The sequence below is a fragment of the Streptopelia decaocto genome (genome assembly GCF_964273445.1).
Source record: "Streptopelia decaocto genome assembly, chromosome: 3".
NCBI lineage: Eukaryota > Metazoa > Chordata > Aves > Columbiformes > Columbidae > Streptopelia > Streptopelia decaocto.
This window is the reverse complement of record NC_138656.1, coordinates 10,115,785-10,143,148: the sequence shown is the minus strand read 5'-3', so window position 1 is coordinate 10,143,148 and position 27,364 is coordinate 10,115,785. Positions and strand designations below refer to the sequence as shown.

General features: G+C 42.9%; 1 protein-coding gene across 1 annotated transcript; it reads left to right on the top strand.

The window, feature by feature from the left end:
- The first annotated feature begins 861 nt into the window (after nucleotides 1-861).
- On the top strand, nucleotides 862-27,319 carry UGP2 (UDP-glucose pyrophosphorylase 2). The gene is made up of 10 exons (XM_082049069.1): nucleotides 862-1,151; nucleotides 6,644-6,771; nucleotides 7,324-7,431; nucleotides 20,149-20,334; nucleotides 22,077-22,210; nucleotides 22,856-23,153; nucleotides 24,226-24,423; nucleotides 24,605-24,847; nucleotides 25,310-25,414; nucleotides 26,423-27,319. The coding sequence occupies exons 1-10, from the start codon at nucleotides 1,133-1,135 to the stop codon at nucleotides 26,528-26,530; spliced, it is 1,527 nt and encodes a 508-aa protein (XP_081905195.1). The 5' UTR covers nucleotides 862-1,132; the 3' UTR covers nucleotides 26,531-27,319.
- Nucleotides 27,320-27,364: the final 45 nt, after the last annotated feature.

The following is a 27,364-nucleotide window of genomic DNA, read 5'->3' as shown; positions in this document are numbered from 1 at the left end:
CTCCAAACCCTTCACCAGCTCCACAGCCCTGCTCTGCACACTCTCCAGCAGCCTTACATCCTTTTTAACCCATGGCGCCCAGACCCGCACACAAGACACATCCCCGGGGATGCGCTCCCGCTGGCCGCCCAGCGCTGACCGGCGGGGGGCGAAGCGCCGCCGTCCGCCCGGTCTGGTCCGGTCCGGTCCGGTCCGGTCCGGTCCGGTCCGGTCCCGTCCCGTCCCGTCCCGTCCCGGGGATGGGGCCCCGCGGTGGTTCCCGCCACCGCGCCCCGGCACGCGAAGACCTACGACCCAGCGCACGCGCGGCCCGACCGCCCTTCCCGCCAACGGCGGGGCGGGGCGGGGCGGGGCGGGGCGGGGCGGGACAGTGCGCGGGGCCCGCCCCCTCCCACTTCCGCCGCCGCCGCCGCGAGGGGCCCGCCGGGAAGGCGGCCGGGACCACGCCCCCGACGGAGGGGAGGGGGAGGGAGGAAAGAGGTGGGCGGGGGAGCGCGCGGCACGCGGGTCCCGGCGCCACCGCCCCGCCCCGCCCGTCCCCGCCCCCCGCGGTGCCGGCAGCGACGAGGTGGGTACAGCCGGGCCGCCGCCCCCCCTCTCCTCCCCGGGGCGGCGTGAGGGGGCGGTGGGGAGGCCCCTCGCGGCCCCTCCGCCGCCTGAGGGAGAGGCGGCGCCGCCCTCCGGCCTAAGGGCCGCGCGGGGCACGCGGAGCGCGGGGCGGCCGTGCCGGCCCGGCCTGTCCCGTCCGGGAGCGGGGAGGAGCCGCGCGGGAGCCCCGGGGAGGCGGGCGGCCCAGCCCGGCGGGGAGGGGGGAGCGGAGGGGAGGGCTGGGGGTGGCGAAACCCGGGGCGCGGCGGGTCCGCCTCTTTCATTGATGAAATTTAAATTCCTCGGGGTTTGCCTCCCGCCCGCCGGCCCGGCAGGGACTGCTCGGCTGAGGGGCCAGCGCGGCGGGAGGGCTGATCCCAGCGGGGCCGCCGTCTGTCCCGCCTCGCCGCTTCCCCGCCGCCGGCCGGGCTCCGCAGGGGCGCGGGGAGGCAGCCTGCCCTCCGGCTGGGGGGCGGAAACCCCCCGAAAGACAACCCGGTCTGTATTTATAAGAGCAAAGTATTTATTTTATTAAAGAGCGAAAATGTCGTCTTTTGCGAAAGGTAAGCTGGCGTGTTCTGTAATTGTGCTTTTTGGCTCTTCAGTTGTGTGTACGTAGATCTCTCTTTTTTTTTTTTTATTTTTATTTTTTCTTTCCTTCTTCTCTCCAGCAGCCCGGTATCGCAGGCAGCGGTAGGTGCAGCAGCCCGATCGCAGCCCCATTGCGGGGTGCAGGGGCTTCCTTAGAGTGTTACTTGTGATTTGGCAGCGGGGCCTCGGCCGGTTGCACCCCGCTCGGTCCCCCGGCGGGTGCGCGGCTCTCCCGTGCAGTACCGGCGCACGGGGAAACGGGGCGGCTGGAGCGGCAGGGCTCCCATCCACGGGCAGGACCTGGGCTGCACTGGGGCATCTTGCAAGTGAAAATCTCCCCCCTCTTCACTACGAGGTCTGTTAAAGCTGAGGGAGAAAGAGCACTGAGGTCGAGCGCATACACTTTTTTTTTTTATATAGCCTTGAGTATATTTTGGCGTTTTCAGGTCCCAGTAGGCTCAGGCACTCTCCTTTACTCTCTGCATGTGTGAGCGTGGGTGTACGTGGTCTGAGTTTCAGATTCCTCAATTGCGAAACAGGGAACCAGCCTACAAGAGGTCATTTCAGGAGGAAAAATTACTTTGGTGCATTGCTGTGGCAGTTTTCTTTCTGATATTCCTGATGGTGCATGTGTGCTGTTCATAATGAAATCCGTGCCTGTAGGTTTCCTTAACATAAATCCACGCAGGCCTATCCACAAATGTAACTCCGCCTGTGGAAAGAACATGAGTAGGTCTCCACAGGCTTTGGGAAATCGCTGTCACTCACCCGGTGGACGTCCAGGACTGTGCAATACTTGCTGTGTAAATCCACCAACCGTCTGCAAATGTCCTGTGGCACCTGGGCAAAATGTGGAGCTGAAAGAGGGAAGTGTCGCACTCATGTTGCTCGAGTGGCCACTCTGAAAGTTATTGAGATGAGCCCCTTCTTGCTGTAAAATATGTTACGAAAATGCCTTCTGAATTTTTAAATGGAATTGGCTTATCTCAGCCTACTGCTGAAGGTAGCCATCTTGCAGGCATGGGCTATTATTTATGAAACTGAAAGCTGGAGACACCTGTGTAAAGATCATAGCCAGTTTTTAAAATATAACCAAGGAATTAAGAATCCTAAAAGCTTTTTAAAAAAGTAACCACCTTTTAAGTGCTCTTTTATCAGGCCTGTAGTACTAAAACATGTTGCTGAAGTCCAGTGATATTTTTAGCATGAGGATCAGCTGCTAGACTGAGAAGTCCAACTGTGTCTGACCGTAACACCTAAACTCTTGGTGCGTGCTGCTGGAAAGAACGGTTTCCTACGTTGCAAACTTCTGAGTTAGCTCAGGCTAACATGCTCATCTGTTAAGGAGAGAGCAGGTGTACAGGTTTCACTTCATGTGTGCTTCAGTCAACATATGTTGACAAATTTTGTCTCTAGTAGTAGGAAAATAAAAATGTTTGTAAAGGCTGAGTATGTTCAGTTCTAAAAATCAAACAAAATAATATTTATCATTATGTGTTGTCAGTATTTAAAGAGATTTTAATCCTTGTCAGGGATAAAAATTGCCTTGAACTTTCAGCAGAGCTGGTGGAGGTTAAGGCATTCACTTAGTACCCTCTGCACAGAGTTCAAGGGTAGAGCCTTTAGAGTACAGCTTCGTGTTTTAACTCTCTGGCTACCCTTCTTGATTTTGATGCAAGTAGTCTGGCTTCAAGTAGACCTAAATAATTTTCTGCTGTTGGTCTTTCTGTATAGTTACTTAGATTGCAAAAGTAATTAAGATTTATAAGCCTCAGCACAAAAGATTGCCAGTTTCTTCACGAGAGAGGGGACTTCTCGAGAGGAGACTTCTAGTCTGACTTTCCCGTGACTCCCTCCTGTGCTGGGTCCTTGTATGCTGAGTACCAAGGCACTGAAGTTCTCTCCTGAGTGAATTAATGAACAAAACTAACCAATCTTAATGCATTCTGCATTGTTAATGTAGAATAAGAGGGATGACAGAAAGGAAATACCCCTAAATAAGGGATCACTGCTGTTCTGTTCTTGTGTCCCTTATTTTGTTTCTGGTAGCGTAAGATAACCTTTTTATTAGCTTCATCTGACTTCTCATATTTTGTTTTTTTCATATGTCAGTTATAAAGTAATGTACTGTAAATCTGCAAATACTCTGCCATGTGCTGTAGTTCGTGCTGTGAGGGCAGGGGGCAGGTTAGCAGTGAGAGCAAAGCACAAAAGCGTGCTAGAAATAACAGTGGGGGCAGGAGGGTTTGAAACTTCCCACGTGTCAGACGCCACCACTGTCCTTTCTGTACTACATGAGGAAGCACTTTCTGCTGAAGATATCCTGGGTGGTCATTTCTGCAAAGTCCCATGTTTTCTGAAGCCTCAACTATTTAGTCATGCTCATCGTGTCTGTGCTAATTTCCTGTGTGGGCTGTTCCCCCCAGAGTCTTACACTACCTTATCCCACCCTTTTCTTCCTTCAGATGGACATTCAAGAACACTGATCCCATAGAAGTGGACTTAGGCTGAAATAGGAGGGTTTGGTTGCGAAATAGCTTGGAAGAGGCATTTCTTTTTATAAATAATTTGGGAGTTTATGGCCACATGTACCCTTGGAAACCTTTTCCTGCCATTGTCCAACACCCCTGCCTCCCATCTGATTTTTAGAGGCACGATAACTATTTTTCGTTACAGCTTGAGGAAATTTTACTTGTCCGTAGGAAATAATTGCTTTCAGATATGCAGTTGCACTGGCCTTTCTACTTCCTTGTTGCTGCTGGGGTGAAAAGGGAAATAAACCTTCACTTGCGCTGTTAAATTTAACAGTAGCTCGTTACAGGGCTGCGGTTGTCTTTCTGCTAGCAATAGGCTGGGGTGCATAAACACCAGCTTCTGCCCAGGAACTCTGAGGGGCAGCAGCATGGGAACAAGTGCCGAGTTAATTTAAGTTTGGAGCAGATGCACCTATGCTGTTCTTGTGGTCTTGCTCTGGAGAGCCTTCAGAGAGTGCCGTAGATCCCTATCCAGTACAAATCCTGGTGGACATTTCTTAAGATAAATGCTTGAAAGCCTCTGCCTTGCAGTGGCATGTTAAAAGCAGAAAAGCTTTGGGTTGCTATTTCTCTTGGCTGCTTAGTTACAGTATTCAAATTCTCATGTATGCAGAATAGGTACTTTTCCTGCACCAGACAAACCCATGTTTTTATGGACTCCAGCCATGTCCTTCCTTTCCTTTTCCTCAAAATAATAATAGTAGCAATAGCACTAACATTGCTCTCTCGGAGCAACTGTGCCCTAGTGTGTTGAATCTGAATGAGACTGAATGGTTGCAATAGGTGTTAAATCGTCGACATAAAACCTAAATATCCTCAGTTGCCAACAAAGGGTGCAGCCATTGGTGCTGGTAGCTTTGCCAGCCTGGGTTTTGGGGGGGAATGTCCCCTCCAGCTGGCTGGTCTGTGTGCTCGGCACTTGGTGTTTGGAAAAAGCAACAGGTTTGCTTTGCTTCTCTGCAAGGACATGGGTGTTCCAATGTGTTTTGCGTTTGCTGATTACATCATGGAGAATGTATAGTATTATAAAAACCAAACCCAAACTAGGAACGTTATTACATGTTTGCTTTTATGATGCCTTTTTCTTTTGATTTCTTTGTGATGTTACTTAATCTCCAAGTGTTGTTGTCTGGTAGCTTCAAGTCTTTCGGCTAATATGAGCGAACAAGATTTTCCTACTTACATGGCAGCCTGGGAAGGTTGCTCGCTGTCTCTTTCTTAACCTAAATGCGCTTAACAGCACAAATGACAGTCTCTGTTGAATACTTGATATTTTTCAGAGTTTCTTCTGAGATGTGTTGCATCATATTGGGAGGGTCACATGTTTTACAGGCTGATGAACTGTGAGAAATGGCCACTGTTGCTGTAACAGAAGTCACGTATTACAACATGTTTGAAAGTATCCCCCTAGCAGTTGTTTCGGTTGTTTCTCTGGAAGTTTAGACCGCGTTTCAACCCAAAATGTGTTTATGAAAAGACAGGACTTGTAGCAGTTGGGTATGAAAGTATTAAGCTGGCATAAACCTCTTCATTTTACTGTAGGAGGAGGAGGTGCTAAGAGCTGTCTGTTTTTACATATTTGACCTGGAAAGATATGCCTAACAGGCTTTCAACTATTACCTGTTTTTACTACTAAATGAAGCATTTGATTAAAAAAAGAACATATTATGCATTGTACTGTTAATCTTGAACTGGTGTTTCCCCTGTGATGCACTACACACAGTATGTGCACTGCAGCACTTGTCTGTTGTTTTATCTTTTTTTTTTCCCTCTCCCCTACCTGCAAAACAGTGCAGTCAGGAAAATGGCTTCTGTGGGCTTCAAAGCAAGGATTAGATACTGTTACTGACTCTGAGGCTGTGGAATACTTTGCTTAAAAAAAGAAAATAAAATAAAAATGGTATTAAAATGAACTGCCTCTGGCTTTCTTAGACCTTCTTGATAGAATAGCCTTTTAATGCATGTTCTAAATAAGTGAACTTTAAACACATGTCCATCTTCTACCAATATTTTCTGGCAGTATCACTTGCAAAGTTTCTTCCTGTCCCTTTTTGCACTAGTATTCAGGGTGTTTCTAAAATCCAGCTATATTTGGCAATACATCACTCTGTGTTACGGAGAAGCGATTACTCAAGGGATTTGGCAGAAATTAAATTACCGAGGTCTTTAGCGAACATACTCAGAATATCTTTTGTGAACGCACTCACTTCAAGTGCTTTCTGTTGGAAAATAAAGTCATGTTATTTCCCATTTCTTTCTGTGATGTGGACTTTACTGTATAAACCATTTGTATATCTGCTCTTTTTCACATTTGTAGAGCTTATTGCTTTCAAAAGCAAAACAAATGCTGAAGTGATAGACAGACTAATTTTCTAGGTTGCTTAGTAACAGAAATGCATGCTGTAGTGTGAAAATAATAGTAAAATAAAGTAAGGGAATATTTACTGGAACAAACTGAAGATCGTGTGAAAGTGTAATGTATAAATAATAAAAGCATATGTTTTTATTTGCTTATGCGAACAGAAGGATACCCTCAATCACAATGTTCTACATAAAAGAATTTTTTTAATGAAAAGCTTTTTCGCACTTTTACTTGCTGAAGTATGTTGATGTGGTAGGATGGGAATTTTTTTGTCTGTCTGGCAAAAAAGTGTACTGCGGTGGATTTTTGGATGTTTCTGGAGATGGATCATTGGCCTTTTGGGATTCTTGAGTTTCGAGAGAAGGGTTGCTGTTCTGTGGCCCCAGTTTAAGGTCTGTCTTCCAAGTTACTAAGAACAAAAAAGTTATATTCCTGGAGGTCTAGCACAGTAGTAAAATGAGACTAGATATGTGAGTTTATTAATTTTTAAAAGAAAATTGAAGGCTATTTGTAGTCTAAGTAAGTTTTCTGCTTTTTACTTTAACCCATGTTTGTATTTTTATTTAAGATTTCAGCAAAGCAATGTCTCAAGCTGGCACTTCACAGTTTCAGGAAGTTATTCGACAAGAGCTGGAGTATTCAATGAAAGTAGAACTTGATAAGATACTTGCAACCGCACCTTCAAATGAACTAGAGGTAAGGAGTATGCTGTGGACAGAACTCAAAGCGTGATAAATTAGATACAGGAAATGGAGGCAAAAATTATACAGGGAGGCAAATCACAGAATATCGCAATCCTTATTTTGAGGACCTGCTCTGATTCTGTGTGGAAGAATACCATGGTGACAATGGCAGCAGGAGACTTTCATTTCCATATAAACTGGGTGACAGAGTTATTATTAAGTGTTTAATCATCTTTAGTTATTAAAGGTTCTGTGTAATCTTTAATGGATTACAGAAAGGGAGGGTAAAGCTGCTGTCTGCCAGATTGTGCCAATTTCTAATGGTTATGGTTTTGACTAAAGACTTGTCTTTTAGGTGTCCAAGTTGGTTTTGTATCTTGAGTTTTAGTGAAAATGAGCTTTTGGTACCCTTTAGAATTTTACTTGAATTTTAGCATGTCTCTGCTTCAGTGCTGATAAAATTGCTCTTGTGAATAGATTGTACACCAAATTTGTAGAAATGCTTCTGTGATTGAATAGGTATGCATTAAATAGCAATGTTAACTAATGTATTTCTTCTATGTAGCATGCTAAGAAGGACCTGGAAGGATTTAAGAAGCTATTTCATAGATTCCTACAAGAAAAGGGACCATCTGTGGACTGGGGGAAGATTCAGAGACCCCCAGAAGATTCTGTAAGTTGCAATGAAGTGACAGTCTGTAGAGAACATAAAACTGATTTGCTACTGTATCAAATGATGTAGTTGCCCATAGAATGAATACAACTGCCATGGTTCTGTAAAATCATGTAGGACAACACCTTCGGTTCAAACTGGAAAAAAATTATTTATTGACACATGTTGTATGTGTTCGTGAACATCAGGTCCTGCATAACATGTGTCAAGTTATTTGCTGTTATTTTGTTAGCTCTTCCGTGAGCAGGAGAACAATATTGGGCAGATGCCATCTTACCATTTGGTACCTTCTCTGGTGTAAATGGTAACTTGTGGTAGAGGTGAAGTAGGTAGGACCCTTGTTGTTCCCCTTTCTCTCCTGCGCATGGAAGAAGGTTGGGTGTGTCAGATGGGACCGTTTCCAGCAATCCATTCTGCTCAATAATTTGAAAGGGACATATGGCAAGTGGGCTGGGTTATATAGCTCATTTAGCAACTTCTGTAATCTATAGCGGCTCAGTAAAAGAGAGGAATCTGAAACAAGTGGGGGTTTTCAGAGTAATTTTCTAACGTCAGGTATGTTTTTATAACTTATAACCTGCCACTTGAGCTGCTGCTGAAAAAGCACTAAATATTTTTTTTACCAGCACTGTTTGGTATGGAAATAAACACTTCCTATTAAACTTAACCCCATTTTATTGATTCAACTGTGGCCCTGGGCTGTCTTTTGACTCTTTCGTAACTAGCACAGTAGTTGTGCTACAAATCTTTGCTTTTCCCAGAGTGGTGATCTTGGCGTATTGCAGGGCTTCTGTATCCTCACACATTTGTGATTTCTCTTAGCCTCTCTGTGGTGATTCAATTGAGGCTCTGTTTGCAACTGAAAGGCAGGCTGTCTAGTTACTTCCAGAAGAGATGCAGTGCTGCTCTCTAAAGAATGATGCTGTTTTAGAGCAAGTCCAGGGTTTTTTCAAGGTTGAGTGTTTTCTTTTAACTTCAAAAATGTGTGATGTCTCTCTCTTCTGTACTGTAACACTGAATGAAGTGTTGCTTTGGGGAGAAAAATCCACCTTCAATAAAGAGGCCAAGGTGAGAAATTTGAGTTCTAGATAACGTGACTTGCAAGGAAGGCTGAAGAAAAGGGGTGTGCTTTTAGTCTAGAGGGGGTGAAAGTCTGGGGAGTGGTAAGTCCTTTAAATATGTAAAAAGGTAGTTGCAACAATGAAAGAAATAAACTGTTCTCTGTGTCAAGATAAGGCCTGGGATTAAATGACAGGAATTTGATGCGAGTGAATGGGCTTCTTTGTGGAGAAGGAGAGCTATTGTCTATTTTTAAACTTTTGCACACCTTCAGTGGAAAAACTTTCAAGTTATGTAAAGGACTGAAAATTACTGGGTAGGACATTGGGAGCAAATGTCAAACAGGAGAGTTATGACAAGGCACTGAAATTGCCTGATGAGAGATTCCCAGGCAAGGCAAGCAGTTTAAAAAAACCCCAAGAAGTTAGACAAAGGTCTAACTTAAGGTCGCATAAGGTGGGAAGGAGGACAACATAAGAAAGAGTATACCTCTTCTTCCTTATGGCCTGGACTAGCTCATTCTCATCTGTCTTAGCTATGTAGTAACTTTTAAACAAAAAGGAAAACAAAACCAAACAAACCAAAAGCAGTAAGACTCCTGCAACTTTGGGTCGCTGTTCACTTTGGCTTAGGTGAGATGCATACACGATCTTGGAGGAAATTTTACTTCCTAACATGAACCCCAAATCAAGTAATCATGCTTGGTAAATGGCACAGAAGAAAGCTAGGGAGAAATACCTGGAAAACAAACATCTTTCCATGCCTTCTTCACTTCATAATAAAGATGTCTTGTTTTTGGATTCCTTGGATAAGTTGATAGTTGAACAAACTAAGTGACTTTAACCATTCCTCATCTGACTTCCCCTCTAAACCCTTCATGTTGGAACAGGTATCCATCTGTGAATATATGCAGATTTCCTCTGAGTGCTTTTGTTCAGCTCTAGTTGAGTTTTTTCCTAATTATAAAAACTCATAGTGTACTCTCCTTTTGGTCTTGTTAGAACCGCACAGAGGATGGTACACACAAGTCTTGTTTGGAAGTTTGGTTGGTGATCTTGCAAGTGATGTATTATTGCCTGTTTGGACAACCTTGTTTTATGAGGTAGTGGGGTGCTCAGCTGCTTTTGAGAATCTTGCACTACATGTATCATGGCCTGGAAAGCAGTGACCTACTCTCCACAGTGTGATTGTTTTGGAGAACTGGTTTGCTGCTTGATGAGTCCAAAGCACTGAGTATTCTGGCATGTGTAATCTTCAGCTGATAGACCTCAAAGTATCTGTTTAGGTATATATATGCAGGTGTGAAGGTATATAAGATATACATGCACATACATATGTGTGTGTATATATATATATATATATAGTAAAAGCATCCAATAATGTGCCAAAGTTGTTTGTGTGGGTGTTTGTGGTTTGGTGTACGGTTGTGTGGTTTGGTTTTGTTTTGTTTTGTTTTTTATCTGAACAGCTTAAAGGTTCCCGAATAGTTTATTGCATTTATAGGTTTTGTCTTTTTGTTTTCTGTTTTACATGAGGTACTTCTGAGTTCCGGGTTAAGTGAGAAAGGTGTTTTCAGGCTTTTGCCCCGTGCCATGGGACTGTGCTATGCAGGAGCAGGATTTCTGATCAGACTTCTATGGGTCATCTAATGTGTTATACACTCTACTTGTTCTTTGAATGTAGTTTTTTGTTCTTTACTGAAGTACCTACTGACAAGTAAAGGCTTCTGTCAGCGCACTGAAACAGAAATTATTGTCTAGTAGTATGCCCCCACTTTTCTCTGCAATGGGAGATTTAATCTCTGACCTCCATGTTTTCAGTGTAATAACTAATACTGATGGACGAGCAAGTTGTAAGCTCCAGACAAGAATAACAGAAGATTTTACCCATTTCACACTGTATTGGTAAACTTCGGACTTGTTTTTTCCTCCCAGATGCTTTGTTTCCATGTGTCCAAAGGCTTAAAGTGATAGCTGGTATATTTAGGACCCATTGCTGTTATAGTCTTCAGAGAAGAAAATATACGTAGTTAAAGTGCCCATTAGCAAGGATACCAGGTAAAGAATGTGGGTGTGGCAAGTGTAATTTACTTCTGTTGATGTAGATTGCAGTGATTTGTTTGTTTGAGTTGGGAGCAATAGCATAGTCCTTCTGGACTCTCTGAGGGAACTGCAGTGATCAAGTTAACCTCAGAATAGCAATGGAAAACCTCATCTAGGATGTAGAGAAAGCATCCGAAGTAGTGCGAATGTTAAAGGAGCTTGGCTGTTAGAGGTTTGTTTCCCCAGTGGCTGGATTGTTGTCTGCAGCTCAAATATTAAACTCTGGAAACAGATTTTAAGGTTTCACGTGGTGTTTTTTCCAAAACTGTCCCTTGGTGCTGATTAAGTATTTCCTTGTTGTTCTGCAAGTATATGTTGACTAATACGGATGTATTCCTTTCCTGTCTACCCATTATGACAGCCCTGATACTGTTTTTGTCTGTCTCTAACAAACTCTTCTAAACCTTCTTGCAGTAAGAGTATGCTTCTGAAATCTCAGTCAAACTCCTAACATTTCCTCATGCAAACTGTTCTGAAAATCATTTCTGTGCCATTGTCTGCAAAACCAAAAGAAGCTAGATATGTCATCTTAGAACAATCCCAAACCGACATTTTGAGATACATCTCAAATGAGTGATGCTGTAGTCATATGTCTGTAAACTGTCTCTTTGCTGCCCGTTTTTGTTCCTGAAGGATTTCCCCATCAGCACTTAACTTGTCAAGTCCAGTGTTCCAAACCTTGAGACTAAGAACTGATTTTTATTACTGTGGAGTACTACTTATGCTTGTGTATGCACTCACAGGTGATGCGGTGGTTCTGCATATTAGTGCCTGCACATGACTGGAGCTGCTAGATGATAGCACTGGCATCCAGCAGTCCTGATGCTGCAAGGATCCCGCTTGAATTTGAGTTCTTGACATTTGTTATTCTCTGAATTAAAGACCCATCAAGATCCAGGGCTTCAGTGCCAAGTTGTCATTTGCAATGCTTATGTCAAAAGAAACTGAAATGTTTAACGAGGCTGAGTTAGAAATTTTGTATTGTAGCCGATGCAACATCTGACAAACTAAATCTTTGATGGAGGGCCTGGATGGAACTGTTAACTTCATCAGGACTTTACTCTGAGCTTTCTGCATAAACTAGTTTCAGGCATATTAGCGTGAGCATAAAAGGGTGGTTGGTGCTTTAGCAAAAGCAGAAGATTTCAAGGCAATCTGGCCCTGAACTCAGTGGCGGACCTTCTTTTTGGAGAGCTGTGTTGTGAGTGATGCAAGAAGAACGTAGTGAGACTTGAAAGTTGAAATAATTTTTTTGGCTGTTCTGATGGTGTCTGAACGTTGTGGGTGTGACTCACATCCCACTCAGTTATTTGAACCTAAATGTTTTACATCTGTTTGCAGTCTAATATGGAGTGGTATTTACCTTACTGCGGATGGGCAGTGATGGCAAAGAGAGAGGATCTAGTCACATTTCTCTGCCAAACTGTGCCAAGCACTGAGTGTACATCTCTGTAGATCCTGCTGGTAGTGAATTGATCATTAAGCTTTCTGGTATACCTACAGTACATTAAAATCACTGTTTATCATCTCGTTAATGAGCAGGACTGTTATTTTTCAATGTATCTACCTAGCCTGAACACAATCTCTGTTGACAAAACACAGCAAGATTCTGCTTTTTGCATGCTTCTGCTCCTGAAAAGTTCTAAGGGGCTTTGGAATGAAGTTCCTGTGTATGTCCTCTGTGAAATGGCAGCACTGTGTGGCTATGGTGTTTTTGTTTGTGGTGTGGTGGGATTTTTGTTGTTGTTGTTTTTTTTTGTGTTTTGTTTGTTTGTTTTGTTTTGGTTTGTTCTTTTATATATATATATAAAAAATTATATATATATATAAAAAATTATATATATATATAAAAATTATATATATATATATAAAAATTATATATATATATATAAAAATTATATATATATATATAAAAATTATATATATATATATATATATATATGGGGTTTTTTTGGCAGGGGGTGAGTGGTCTGATGCTAACAGCCTGTAGCTGCCATGACTATTGGGTGGCTAATTTCAGTATTGACCTTTGGGAGGTAAGGGTCTGTGAGTACAGGGATCGTAAGGATACGTGAAGTTACAGGGTTAAAAATGCATAGTAGTTTGGGCAGCACTCTCTTTAGATAAGAACTGGGAGTATGTGTGCATGTTTGCTAATTCCTCTTGGTGCGCACTTGGAATTGGATATCTGCGTCAGGTCCTAAGTTCATGACCCCTTGCGCTGTATCAGCTGTCCCTGCCTTTCTGACAAATCCATGCTGGTGAACTTCAGGATCTTTTACCTTCTATAGTTTGTTCAGATGCATCCTGCAACACTGAAGCGCTATATCCATGTCCTGCCTCTCTCATTTATTCAGCATGTTTCCTCTTGAAAATACAGCAGAATAAATGAACTGTGGATAGAATAAACTAACTATGAACAGATGGTATTCCTGAACGGATATGCATTTGGAATAAGAGAGGGATTGCACTAGATCAAAAAGCTCCCTTTCCGTTTGATTTTTGCATATTAACATTCTGCGAACCTGCTTATATCAAAGATCCTTGCATGATATCTAGAAGATTGCTAAAGGATTTTCTTTTATGTAGCCTTCTTTTTAATGGAAAGGAAGGGTAAAAGGAAGCAAAGGGATTCATGAGATGCAAAGGACTTTCAGTTCTCCTGCATGAAAATAATTTTACCTCAAGCTTACAGAATGTACCCCTGTTATTCATGTCTAGCATGGCCATAGCTGTTGTAAGGTTGTACTTGAGGTCTAAATTCTCTTTGTGAGAGCTTGGCATGACTGTTGAAAATGGTGCTATTTCCAGTTGGAAGTGAAATAGTGCAATTCTTTGTATCCTTACTTTCTCCATCCTACTTCAGCTTCCACATGGCAATAAATCTCAAATGAAGGAAATGTCCTGTTCTTTTAAAGGTTCCTTTGACTTGTTCTGTCCTCTGGATCTGCAGTGAGTCGGTGGCCAGATCTGACATGTAAACCTGTTGCTGTGGTTTTCATCCAGGCATTACCAGCTTCTGTGACCTTCAGATTCTCTCCCTCACACCTGCTTAATTCCTAATAGCCTCTGAAAACGCTCATGGCGGTGAGTGTGAGTGGCAGTACAGTGCCAGTGCGGGAGCGTCCTGCCCTGGACTGCCTGGGGCAAAGCTCTGGGCAACGGATCAAGTTGTCTTATTTGCCACATGGTCCTGTTTGGGAGTGCTGAAGTCTTCACACAGAAAGTGTGGTGGGTGCTGTTTTAACAGATGACTCTGATCGCAGCAGGCAGTGCTGCTGCCCTGGCTTTGCTACGTGTTATTTCAGTCACACTGATGTGCTCTGTTGCATGAACAGAGACATCTGGGGATGCTAAGGCATCACTGATGCAAGGCCAGTCTAGCGTGTGCCTCTTTTTGGTTGCAGAACTGCTTGCTGGTAACTAATTGCTTGATCTGTTGTTGCTGCTGTCTTTGTGCAGTGTTTTGCTTAGGTCAGTTGCTTCTGTTTTATGGAGGGCATGCCATGCAGGAACTTTGGTTTATTGGTGACAAGCTCCATAAACCTCCAGTGTTTAGTGATGATATTTTCAGGCCAGCTGATTAGAAATCCCTTGAGGCACAGTTATGTGAGTGACAAAATTTTTGTTGTGAAGATTCCCTTTGAGTATACTTCATAATCTGGCTTTTTTGTCCAACTAAGGAAAGGTACTGCATGTATAATCTGAAGCAGATGACTTTTCTAGTCTTTATTTACTCTCATCCCTTAATATTTTCAAGGGAGCCATCCCTAGTTCAAAGAGTATGCTTGTGTGTATGAACAGCACATGCATATATGATAAGCTGTGTGCATATGTGTTCTGTGTTGTTGTTGTGTGTGGTGTGGTGGGTTTTTTTTGTGTCTTCTCTATGTGTTTTTTGTTTGGTTGGCTCTTTTTTTGTTGTTTGTTTGGTTTGGTGTTTTTTGGTGTTTGTTGGTTTGTTTATTTATTTATTTATTTATTATTTTTTAAACCTCTCCCTAAATATTAGCCTCCTAGTTCTCTGCATTTGACTTCCTGGAAGAAATGAGCTTCTCAGCTAAGTTATAAATAAAACAACTCTGCAGACTTGAAAGCTTTCTCTGTCTTTAATTTAGCTGAATAACCCTATTGCCAGTTGTAAGATTAGTGATGAAGGGCTGTAGTGTTCCTGTGTAACATAAAGTGCTTGTGTGGGCAATCTGAAATGGTCCTTTTTGAGAGTGGTGGATGTGAGTATTAAGGAAGTGGCTTTGACACAATGTTTATCTAGGTTGCTACAGCTGCTGCAGCTTGGTAACCTTCTCATCCTGGTGTTCTTCCAACAGTTGTGGCATGTGGCAGAATTATGTTGGAAATGAGGATAGATGCAAGTGACATATATGAGTAACTTAATAACTTTTCGTTGATGCGAACACAGCTCAGGGCCATGGAGAGCAAGCTCTGCTCACAGAGGAGGAAGAACATTATTTCAGAATGCATAGAGAAATAGAGGTTCCTGCCATCCCTACACGGAGAAGAGCCAGGAGGACTTTTTCCTTCAGATCTCACAGATGGATAGGTCTGGTTTCTCACCTCACACCTAGTCTGCTGTTGTTGATTTGGCTTTTCCTGTCTTCCATCTCCCACCACTTCTGGTGGGGGGGAAGTAGGAGTACAAGCCCTGTAGAACTAGTGTAACCATTACGAGGTTGGTTCTGGTTCTATTCCCTCTTCACCCCTGTAAGGGGCAGGGACCATCAAGGCTGCTGTGTTGCACATCTTTGGGGAGAACACGCAGGTTCAAAACCAACCAAATCAGCAGCTACTGGTTTGTTTTATGATGGTTTACATCCTCCCCATGGAACATCACAACTTCATATGAGTACAGATGTTTCTGTATATTTAACAGAAATCTGAGTATAGTTAAACTTTAAAAAAAATATTTTATGGGCTGTTTAGAGTTTATGGATTCATCTTCTGCATTAAAAGGAGGCACAACAACAGACTGCTGCCTTAACACCCAAACAAAACTCATTTCGTAGATTTCCAAGTATACTGAGCTCCTAACTTTACAGGCACGCCCCCCAAAAAAAACCAAAAACAAAACAAAACAATCTTTCAAGTGCTTTACCTCAGAGAGGTGTTGCTGGGGCAGGAGCTGAAGGGAGTCCAGTGGTGGGCTGTGAAGATGATTAGGGGCCTAGAGCACCTTTCTTATGAAGAGAGACTGAGAGACCTGGGTCTGTTCAGACTGGAGAAGAGAAGGCTGAAGGGGAATCTCATTAATGTTTAAAAATATCTCAAGGGTGGATGTCAAGAGGGTGGGACCAGATTCCTTTCAGTAGTGCCCAACAATAGGATGAGGGGCAACAGGCACAGACCAAAGTACAGGAGGTTCCATCTGAATATGAGGAGAAACTTCTTTGAAGGTGCCAGAGCACTGGAACAGGCTGCCCAGAGAGGTTGTGGAGTTTCCTTCTCTGGAGACATTCAAGAGCCACCTGGACACATTCCTGTGCAATCTACTCTAAGTGTACCTGTATTAGCAGGTGGGTTGGACTACATGATCTCCAGAGGTTCCTTCCAACCCCAGCCATTCTGTGATTCTGTGATCTGTCAGGCCACTTGTGTTTGTTGCTTTTGCCTTCAGGTATATTTGTCTTCCTCAGGCATGTCTCTCCAAGGACCCCAAATAACCTATATTCCTTGGTACTTTCTAAATTTTACTTCAAACCTCAAATCCCAGTCTTGAGTTTCCACTTTTTTGTTGTCTAAGCTTTACAGGTTAAGTCCTTCCCACCAAAACAGCTGATCCCCACCTCCATCTAAGGGTTAGCTGAATTTGGGAATTAACACCCATAGTGAAATGCCGAAGCCACCCTCTTTAGGCTGGAGTTATTCACAAGGCAAGAATTTGTGTAATTCATAGGTGAGCTGGCTACAACAAATAATCCCACATGATGATATTGGTGAAACGCTCTCCTTTTCTCTGTTGCAGCTTAAAATAAGGGGGTCAGGAGCTGGTGGTTGCTCCCCAGGGTGCAGAACCACCGTGCAGGACAGACCTGGGTGTAGGGCCAGATCCCACCACAGCCCTCCTGGGAGCTGCTGCCAGGCTGGGCATCGGGGCTGCACCGTGGTGGGGATTTTTATCCCAGGGCGCAGTCACACCTGAACAGCTCTGGAGCCACATTTGGATACTCCTGATTTTGCTTATCCTGGGTTGCGCATCTTTTGAGCCTTTGCTGAAGCAGGACTGTGGAGATGCTTCCAAAATGCTGCCGTTAAATTTAAAACGTGCAGAGGAATGTTTTGGTAAAATTTAATAGATTTATATTTGTGTTACTGGGCATTACTATTATTTTCTGTGAAGTCTCATGCCCAAGCCGTGTAGCAGAGTTTTGTACTGGAAAATTGAGTTTGTTTTGTGTTTTCTCATTATTCCAGGTCTGGTTTAGGGTCTTTTGCCCCTCTGCCCTGGGACTCCATTCATTTCTAGCCATCACCTTATTTTCTACCTTCCTCCTTCTTATCAACCTCAGCTGTCTCTTGTATTTAATATTTCAACCTTCTGTCGCCTTCAGATGATGCAATTGAACAGAACATATAACCTGGAGGCAGGAAGCTGTGCCAGGGTTTGGGGTAGAAAAGGGAGAATGGGGGAAGGCTGCAGCTGGCCAGAGATCATAGCCAGTAAATCTGGGAGTGGGCACGGAGAGAAAAAAGCAAGGCAAAAATTGACTAATGTTTCCCTTCTGCTCACGGTATTTTGTACCCTGCCTGTGTTTCTTGGAGTAATACATGGCACAATCCTGTTATCTCTAGGCACTGTGTGACTAATGGTGAAGACGTGTTTGTGATTAGAACGGTTGTTTGATTTCTTGATACTGCTAGATAAAGAACCTTTTTGCCTAAAATGAATGCTGTCACACCCTCACATGAGAAAGCTGGAATGGGGAGGCTTTACCATGTTGCTTCCCTAGCAAAGTGGTCCAAATAAGATACCTTTCAGTAACATATTTGGCCTATAATAGGGATTTGCATAAATTATTCATAAAGAGTTGTGACATTATCAGTTAAGCCACGCACTTAAAGCTGTCAGCCTTTTTAATGAAGGGTCTTGGAGTGCTGTTTTTTAACCAGCTAGTTAACAAGGAAGGAAGCTCTTTAATTCTCAGTTCAAGGTAGCAGAACTCTGGAGCCATCATTTTGATGCAGCGTAATTTTTGCCTGGATCACTTGAGTAATGCATTCTTGTTTAAGTGTTGTGTTTTATTTCATAATCTTATGATACAAAGTTGAAACTGAGACACCTACTGTCAAACTTCTGGGACCCTCCCAAAACCTTGTTTGAAAACTTTATCTCTTAGATGCGTGAATCGAGTTGTGGTGACGTAGGTAAATTTTTGGGAATCGAAGTTCTGGTTGTCCAAAGGTTAGCACTCAAGTTAAAGCCTTTGCTGGCAAGTTTCCACTCCCTTGTCCTTCACCAGTCTCTGCAGATTTTACTGACAAACCTGTGTGCTTATCAGTGACTATAAACCAGTTTGTTGTTCCTATGACTTTCATTCTCTGCAGATTAAATGGGAAATATAATAGCATGCCAACATCACCTGTTTTGTTTAATCAGTTAATTTTCTTCTCTAAGGAGAAATGTATTGTTAGCAGGTGACTGCAGCAGTGGTTGTGTTACAGCTGCTGCCTGAGCCATGATAACTCCATGTTTACCTTTTGGTCTGCAGAAAGAGAAATAAAAACTGTTCAACTACCATGTCTGTGACTTAGCTGGAAAGTAGTAGCTTAAATACTTAAGATTTTCCTTTTAATTCTTACTCTTACAAGCTACATTATATTTATCTTGAATGCAATGAGAATTTTACACTGAGGATAGTCTGTGCATTACTCCTAACATGGTCTCAGGGTTCTTTGGCATACGGAACCTCTACTGCTTTTGAAACATGGAGAAGTACATTAAGCCTGAACTTACTTGGTAGGTAGGAATGCGAGAACTGGGTTAAGAGCAGGTAGATGGAAACATTTCTATCTAATGTGTTGGTTAAATCTTATGTAGGGTCCTGAGCGAGTCTGGATGTTACCTGTTCTCCTGGGAACAGTTATAGTCTGGGGGTGCCTGTGTTCTCAGTACCTGCCAGAAACAAGCAGCAAGGTTCCTGGCATTTGCACAGAGTGTAGCTTTAGAAATCACATTAAAAGAAAATAATTACTGGGCTTACGCTTCAAGCCTCATCGTTTTAGTTGCATCTCTTTGTTTTGATGGGTACACATCACAAAACTACCAAAATTTGTCTTGTTCCCCAGTAACGCTGCCTGCTGAGCCAAAAGTTAAGTCACAACATTGACATATATTTTTAATGTTCAACAGCTAGAGTGTTTCAACAGATAATATGGTGCTATTCTTGTATTTAATGTTTTCATATTAGTAAAAAATATTTTAGTGAGAAAGTAGGGCTTTCAAGTTAAGTTAATCGCTTGCTTTTTTGGAGTACGTACCTTACGCACTGGGAATTTTTTCTAAACTGAATGAGTTTAAGCATCGAGATGTTCCTCCTTGGGCCAGTTTCCACTCTTTGAGTAATCAGAGATTAGTTAATCATTATGCTGTAACTTGCGGAGTGATCTCATCTTTAAATATGTACCGTAAGCTTTCCAGATTCTGCGTAAGGCAGAGTTTCCCAGTGCGAGGGATCTGCTCTGCTCCGCTGCCTGTGGAATGCTGGAATTGCGCAAACTCTCCTCCCTACCCCCACACATCCCAGTAAGATGTATGACTCTTGTTCCAGCGCAATGCAAGTTTCCATTGGAACCCCAGCCTGACTTGCCCGAAGCAAACACAGTTCTGAGAACTACTTTGTTTTTGGAAATCAGCTGTGGATCTTAACACGCCCCTTATCAGAACTAAAATGATTTTCTTACAGCTAGAATACCCATGGCACTTTAACACCAAGGCTTTTTTTTCAAAAGAAAATCTCTAGAAGAGAAGGCTAAAGGGTAATTGTATTGATTTTGCTCTAACAGTTTTGGCATGATATTTATCGTTGCATTGTTACTGTTGTTCATTTGATTTAGGTGCTTTGGATTAGGAGGCAAGTAATGCCTAATGCAAGGCACGCTGTCATTACAAGCCTGGTTTTGCTCTCCATTACTAGTCCCAAATGCAGCCCATGCTCTGTCAGCCTGTAGGATACAGCCATGGGCAGGTAGAAGACTTTTTGTAAGGTGTCATGTGAGCTGGATGAACACGGAATCACAGAATGTTAGGGATTGGAAGGAACACATCCCGAAAATAACAGGATAAGAACTAGGATCTCTTCTACTTTGTAGCGTGCCATTGCGAGAGTAGTAACACATTGAACTACTTGTATGACAACGCATCAGGTTATGGTAGAACTAATTTTGCAAATGTTCTTTGGTGTCATAAATCTTAAGTGTCATAAATCATACAAATAAATATGGTTATTTGTTGCCAAATTTTAAGTGTTGCAGGGTTTTGGGAGGAAGCAGTTTCCTTTGAAATGTCTGACTGATGCTTTTTTCTTGTTTTTTTTCTTCGCAGATCCAGCCTTATGAGAAAATAAAGGCCAGAGGACTGCCCGATAACATCGCTTCTGTCTTGAACAAGCTGGTGGTCGTGAAACTAAATGGTGGCTTGGGCACGAGCATGGGTTGTAAAGGCCCAAAAAGTCTTATTGGTGTGCGGAATGAGAACACCTTCTTGGATCTGACAGTTCAGCAGATTGAGGTACCTTTTGAAGGGCTTTGAAGAGTTGTTGTAGACACTTGAAGGGGCCTGGGTGCTGGGACCAAATCTGAAACCCACCTAGAGCAGAAATTCTTGCCAATACAGAAGTATTTTCCTTGACTAATCTGATCGTAATTAAAGCAAAGCCCGCTAAGTGGTTGTACAGATTTTGCATTTTGGGGGTAAGGGGAAGTTGGGATCCAATTCTTGTTTCACATTATATGCCACTGTCACTGAGTTTGCCAGGTTTCAGAGTTGTACTTTGGGATAAAGCATCGCTTTTCTGTGCCAGAGGAAGTGAGACACTGGGTTTCTCCTGTATGACCCCTTAAGAAACATCCCAGTGGAGACTTGCCAAGAGGGAGAGGAGAGGGAAATGAGAGCCGGGTGCAGCGTTGGTGCTGGGGAATTGTGTGGAAAGAACGGGCATTAGTGGTGTGCACGCGTGGATAAGAGACGGAGCAGTTGGCAATGGAGCTCTTACCCACGCACGTTTCCAGAGGAGTAATTCACCCTGTGCGCACCAGCCCGGGCGGTGGTGATGGTGTCAAGAAACACAAGCAATCCAGCCTGGCGTGGCTGACTCCTGGGCTTGTGTCCGACTCCTGCAGGTGCAAGTCCAAGCTTAGCTTTTCAAAAGCTTTTTTTTTTTTTTTTAAATGTGCGTTAGAACAAAGCTCTTCACAGCAGCTCTGAGTTCCTTGTTGAATTAAAACTCTCATGCTGAAAGTGATTGCTGGCATTTTCCTCTAAAGAAAGAAAAGTAAGAGAAAACAACATCTGTTGGTGTTGAGAGGATGTTTCAGCTTATGTTTTTAATGCAGAATATTCTTCTTAGAGCAGATGAGGTGGTCATTAGAGTAGGAAATTTGGTGTGCCTGTTCCAGTGTTTCTGGAGCTCCAAAAATTGTTGCCTTGGTGTGGTGTCGGTGCGGAGTGACCCTCCCATGTGTGTTAGACAGTTCTATACTACCCTTAAATTTATATACAACTAATGCTGTCCTAATCCTTTGGTGTTATGGGTGCTTTCTCAAAAGGGTCATTGCAGAAGCCTCCGACACCACTGGAGGTTAATGATCCCAAATGCTGCCCAGCAGACGAGGGCAACATGACACACAAACCTTTGAACTCATGGAAGTACCTTTTTTCCTGTACACTCTTATTTCTGATGGAATCCTGTCACGTTTTCTGTTGTTCGTTGTGGGTTTTTTTTTTCCCCTTTGCTGTGCTGTCCACATGGAAATACTCTTGTGTATTTCAGCTCCATTTTAGAGATGCACAAGTAATTAACATTGTAACATTCATTGATTCTGTTGTCCATCTCGTAGCCTGCCAGAAAGGCTCAAGTGCTTACTGTGCAGAGAAAGTTTTGAAACCTTACCCTGACAGACTTCAGTAATCTGGGGGAAAAAATGCCTTTTTTGTAATCAACAATAGCCTAAAATTTAAAATAATCATTTTGTGGTGTCGTGCTTTTCAAATTTTAAATCTCAATGCAGATTTAAAAAGAAAGATTAGTTATACATTAATTAACGTGGGCCTTACGTTGACTTGACTACTCACAAGAATTTGTTTTCCTTTACCTGATTTATTATCCTTTGCGTTGGTATAAGCGTCTCTCTTTTATGTCATGCATTTATTACTTCCAGTCTGTTTTATCTCATTTCTTTCTCCCAAAATCTTAGGTGTCAGAGTTAAAGCTAATAATATATTCTGAATTTACCATTTCTTTCCCATCTCAGCATTTAAACAAATCCTACAACACCGATGTTCCTCTTGTTCTCATGAATTCCTTCAACACCGATGACGACACAAAGAAAATCTTGCAGAAATACAGTCACAGCCGTGTGAAGATATATACTTTTAATCAAAGCAGGTATCAAAAAACTTCTCCACTTGGGGTGAAGGGAAAAGCTACCTTGCATTTCTGCGTAGCCCAGATGGTGTGGGTTTTTGGTTTGAGATGTTGAGGTAGCAATGGTCTTCTGTGCCCATGTTCAGTCGCTATTTTGAGACTGAGATGTGAGGGTGTTAAGCAGGGTCAAAAGCAGTGTATTAAAATTTGGGAGAGGGGGGCACAGTTCCAAGAAGCACGTGAATAATGGTGTGCTGGATGCTGGCCTCTTGATTCTTGAATTTGCTTTGTTGGATGCCTGGTCTCTGGCGGCAGCCGAGCACGGCTTCCTTATCAAGAACAAACTCTGATCTCAAGTGGTTGGTGGAGTCAGGGGCGGGCTTGGTGAGCTCTGAACCCGTGTGCCAGGGGAAAGCTGTTTTACAGGATTGTCGCAGAACTGTGGCTTTAAATCCTTGAATGAGAGCTTGCATTCTGTCGCTTCTCAGTGACAGCCCAGTATTTGGATGGGTCTTTCAATTCAGAGCACTTACACTGATCTAGAAAGCAGAGCTTCAAAAGCTGTGTGAAAAAGCCCATGTAGTTGCACCTTTACTGTTGTATTTTGTGTTTCTTTATGCTAGTCTGACATTGGCGAGAACTTAACAAAACCCATTGACTTCCCAGGTATCCCAGAATTAACAAGGAAACTCTGCTGCCAATAGCCAAGGATGTATCTTACTCAGGAGAGAACACGGAGTGCTGGTATCCCCCAGGCCATGGAGACATCTACGCCAGTTTTTATAACTCTGGTCTGCTGGATAACCTCATCGCGGAGGGGAAGGAATATATTTTTGTATCCAATATAGATAACTTGGGTGCCACTGTGGACCTTTACATTCTTAACCACCTCATGAACCCACCCAATGGAAAACGCTGTGAATTTGTCATGGAAGTCACCAACAAAACCAGGGCGGATGTGAAGGTAAAGGGAGATGGTTGTGCAGGTCTGTCTGAATGCCTGGCACGCTGATGAAAATAGCCCCTTGTCTCTTCTACGTCTGAATTCATTTCAGACATAGATTAAATCTTCTTACAGCTATTTTTAGGCACCACTTAACACATCAGCTGTGACCTAATTTGAGATGCACAAAATCAGCAACTTTATGAAGTTCTGATTCATGGAGCAAATTTGACTTAGGTTCTGGGCAACAGCCTGGACTTGACCGATGGCTGAACACACAAGTGATTTTTGTGGGTTGCAGGTCAAAACCTCAACACTTTCTCCGGACTGTCACTTCCAGGGGAGAAGTTTGGGGATGGTTAAAGCAGAGCTCTGAGGGGTGGGATACAGCGCTTTTACCTTTATGGACTGAAAACTGCCTGAGCCACTCACCCAGCTGTCAAGGTGTGCGTTGCACAACTAGACTTGGCACGGCTGCCGATCTGCTCCTGCCCTGACCGCTTGACTTTGTACAGAGTTCAGGTTTGACACCTTGTCAGACATTTATAGCACATATCAAATCTTTCTACCATGCGGTAATTTGTCAGGTAACTGGACTTTGCCTGTTCTTTTAAATAAGAGAATGGGGAGGAAACATGATTTTTCTCTGTATTCGTTAAATATTAAGAAAGCTCTGACGTAGTCCTATAAACCCACAGAAATGCACTGTAAGAATGCAGTTTGGGTTACAGAAGTACCACTTGTTTCTCTAGTAAGTGGTGCAATACAGAACTATTAGATTTAATTTAATTTTGCTCTGTAATCCAGCAAAGTACTGCTGAATGTGATTTTTGACAACAGCAGCACTTGCAAAAGATTCTCAACAACTTTCACAAAAATAATTAACTGTCTTGGAGTGCTGGAAGATGATCGTTTGACAGTTCTGACTGTACTTTAAACATACTCTATAATTAGTAACCTGGTAGCTGAACACAAGTTTTCACTGAGGTTCAACTTTAAATGCCAACAAAACAGTGTATCTGCTTGGGATGAGGGGCGGGTTTTTCTGGCATCTCATGAACAGGACTTAAATCTTCTTTTTTGACCTTTGCAGGGTGGCACGCTTACACAGTATGAAAACAAGCTGAGGCTGGTGGAGATAGCTCAGGTCCCAAAAGCACACGTGGATGAATTCAAGTCTGTGTCAAAATTCAAAATATTCAATACCAACAATTTGTGGATTGCTCTGTCTGCGATTAAAAGGCTGCAAGAGAAAAATGCTATTGACATGGAGATCATTGTTAACCCAAAGGTAATCAGCTAGGAAGATTTTAGAGGAAATGGACTCAAAAGAACTGTTTATTTCTAGGTAATGAGACAGGGACTGCTGCCTTCAAGTAGGAGCCGGTCTGTCAGTAAATGCAGAGCTCTGACGTCTCTAGTTCTGAGTGCTGTTACCTGCGGGTTGTGTTCACCTGGGTTTTCTCTTCCAGACTCTGGATGGAGGCTTGAATGTTATCCAGTTGGAGACTGCAGTTGGTGCTGCTATTAAAAGTTTTGAGAACTCTCTGGGGATAAACGTACCTCGTAGTCGTTTTCTGCCTGTTAAGACCACGTCAGATCTCTTGCTTGTGATGTCCAACTTGTACAGCCTTAATGCGGGATCTTTAACAATGAGTGAGAAGCGTGAATTTCCAACAGTGCCTCTTGTCAAACTGGGAAGTTCTTTCACAAAGGTAAACTCCTATTATTATACTTTGTTTTTATCTCTTCGAATAAAAACCATAGTCCATAGCAATACATATGTTAACAGAGAGGTTTTTATCTACCTCTGGCCATCTCTTTTTGCTCTTTGTGAAGAACTGTTAGAATACAAACTACTCAACATGTGTGCATAATGTCACACTGCTGCTGGGTGCTCCTTTACCCTGTCAGCTGAGGAAAAGAGTGAATTGGGCTGTGTGTGTTCTCTAGAGCTTGCCCAGCTTTGGTGGGATACTGCCCTTACTGCTCCCCAGTCAGCCCTGACAGAAATTACAATACCATGTTGCTTTCAAAGTAGCAACTTTTGTATTTGTCATATGTAGATTCCACAATGATCCCTGAAAGGAGTTTTCAGGAAGCTCCCATGTTTGTCTTAATCCACAAATAGATGTTTTTGTTTTTAAACTGTCTCTATTCTTCCTTCTCTCCAAAAGGTTCAAGATTACCTGCGGAGGTTTGAAAGTATTCCAGACATGCTGGAGCTGGATCATCTCACGGTTTCAGGTGATGTTACATTTGGGAAGAATGTTTCATTAAAGGTGAGTGTGTGAGCAGTATTCTCCTGCAATAAGCACCCCTGCTCCTTGGTAATTGATCCTGCCTAAGTCAGTGCCTTTAAGCACAGTCCATGGAAGCGCTCCTGGGAATTAAGTCACCAGCCCAAGGATTGCAGAGGACAAGAATGAAGAATGATCCTTATGGAGGAGTGTGAGGTGTTACTGCTAGAGCTGCTTCTCTGTGCAGTCCCAGGGAGAGCTGAGGTTTGTCTGTGAATCTTGACACGACCACAGACCTCATGACTCATTTCAAAACAATGCTTATGTCTTTGTCCGTTGGCTCTATGAGGCACTTACTGCCTGGCCTCCCAGAACACCTCCCAGAAATGGCTTCATAGCCACAGGCTGTTTCTCATCAGTTTGAGGTTCTTGATTTATTAGTAAATGTTGGAGCCGAGCAAATTAGTTTCTCTCTCAAATTCTTCCTTAGGATCTGGCCAATCCAGCAGATTGTTGTCATGGTCCTGTAGCAGTCTAGGCCAGTTTAGCTGCTGACAGAAACCAGTGCAAGGTGGGGCTGCAACAGCCAACACTTAGGCGACTATCAGACACTCACACACATCTGTCTGTTCCCAGCTCTTTCTGCATATTTGCCTTACAGCTGTAAGGGTGAGCTCTGCTTACAGCAAACACATGGTGAGCTCTGCCATCACATACTGATGTGGGTAATGCTTTTCCACCTAAAAGCAAGCAGATGTGATAAAAGCGCTTACAGCAAGCGTGTATCTTCAAAGAAGGCATCAACTCTGCTTGTAAGCTGATAGTATCTAGTATGCTGGCAATTACAGTGTTTTCAATATTGCTTAAAATCTTTGTTGTGGGAGGGAAAAAAAATGGTCTGTGCAGAAACAATACAACTAAATCCATCTAGGATCTGGCTGTTACAGCTGACATCTAACTGGTCCTCCAGAACAACACTACTCTAGCCCATTGTAAGTCAACAGTTGATACAAAGTTTCTAATCACTTGTTTTCTTTCCTGTAAATCCAGGGAACAGTTATCATCATTGCAAATCATGGCGACAGAATTGACATCCCAGCTGGAGCTCTACTAGAGAACAAAATTGTATCTGGCAATCTTCGGATCCTGGACCACTGAGTCAGGGTCAGTTCTGTAGGCTGCTGTGCTGAACCAGCCTTGCAAAGGAAGAACCTTTAAAGCATTAGAAGTATAAGTACACAGAGGGCCTATGCTTTGTCATCTTCACAGTACCCTGCAGTATTAATTTTAAATTAATTTCTCTTGCTTATCTTTTTAAGCAGACACATAGCGCCATGGATGTGCGTAAGTAATGCTTCAGTCCTTAAAGAGATTCTGTAACTCAGTTAATATAACCTTGAAGTGCAATACTGTTTGTCTTGAGGTAAGATGGACAGATCTTCTTTGATAAGAAGTTAAGAGGCTTGCCTCTAACATGTAGTAGTTTTGAATTGCTTGTAACTGCAGAAATAAAGCTGTGAAGCAATACATGTGGGACAATGCAGTTAGCTACTCATGTGACTTTTTATGAAGTATAAGTGGCAGGCACAGTTGAAAACCAAAAGTTTCACTACTGCTAAATGGGCTGTTAAAAACCCCTGTATTTCATGTGCTCACAAACATCCCGACCTCTAGCTCTCTCTAACCCCCACAACCTGCAAGTGGGATGTCCTATCCCAACTGTACGTCAAGATACTGGGGTAAGACTGTCCATACCTCCATTTCTGTATTGTGAGAGTGGGAACTGTTGATGTTCAAAACTTGCCCAAAGAATCTAATACTTGAGAATAATGCCTCAGTATCCACGTGTGGTGTTTGCTTTTTCACATCCCATTTAAGACTGGATTTCCTGTTGATATCTTAATCTGCCCTCTTTTTTCAATAAATGGATCACAGTGACTACACCCATGTTCATATTGTCACAGCCGTGTATGTTAATTTATCTTCTATTGA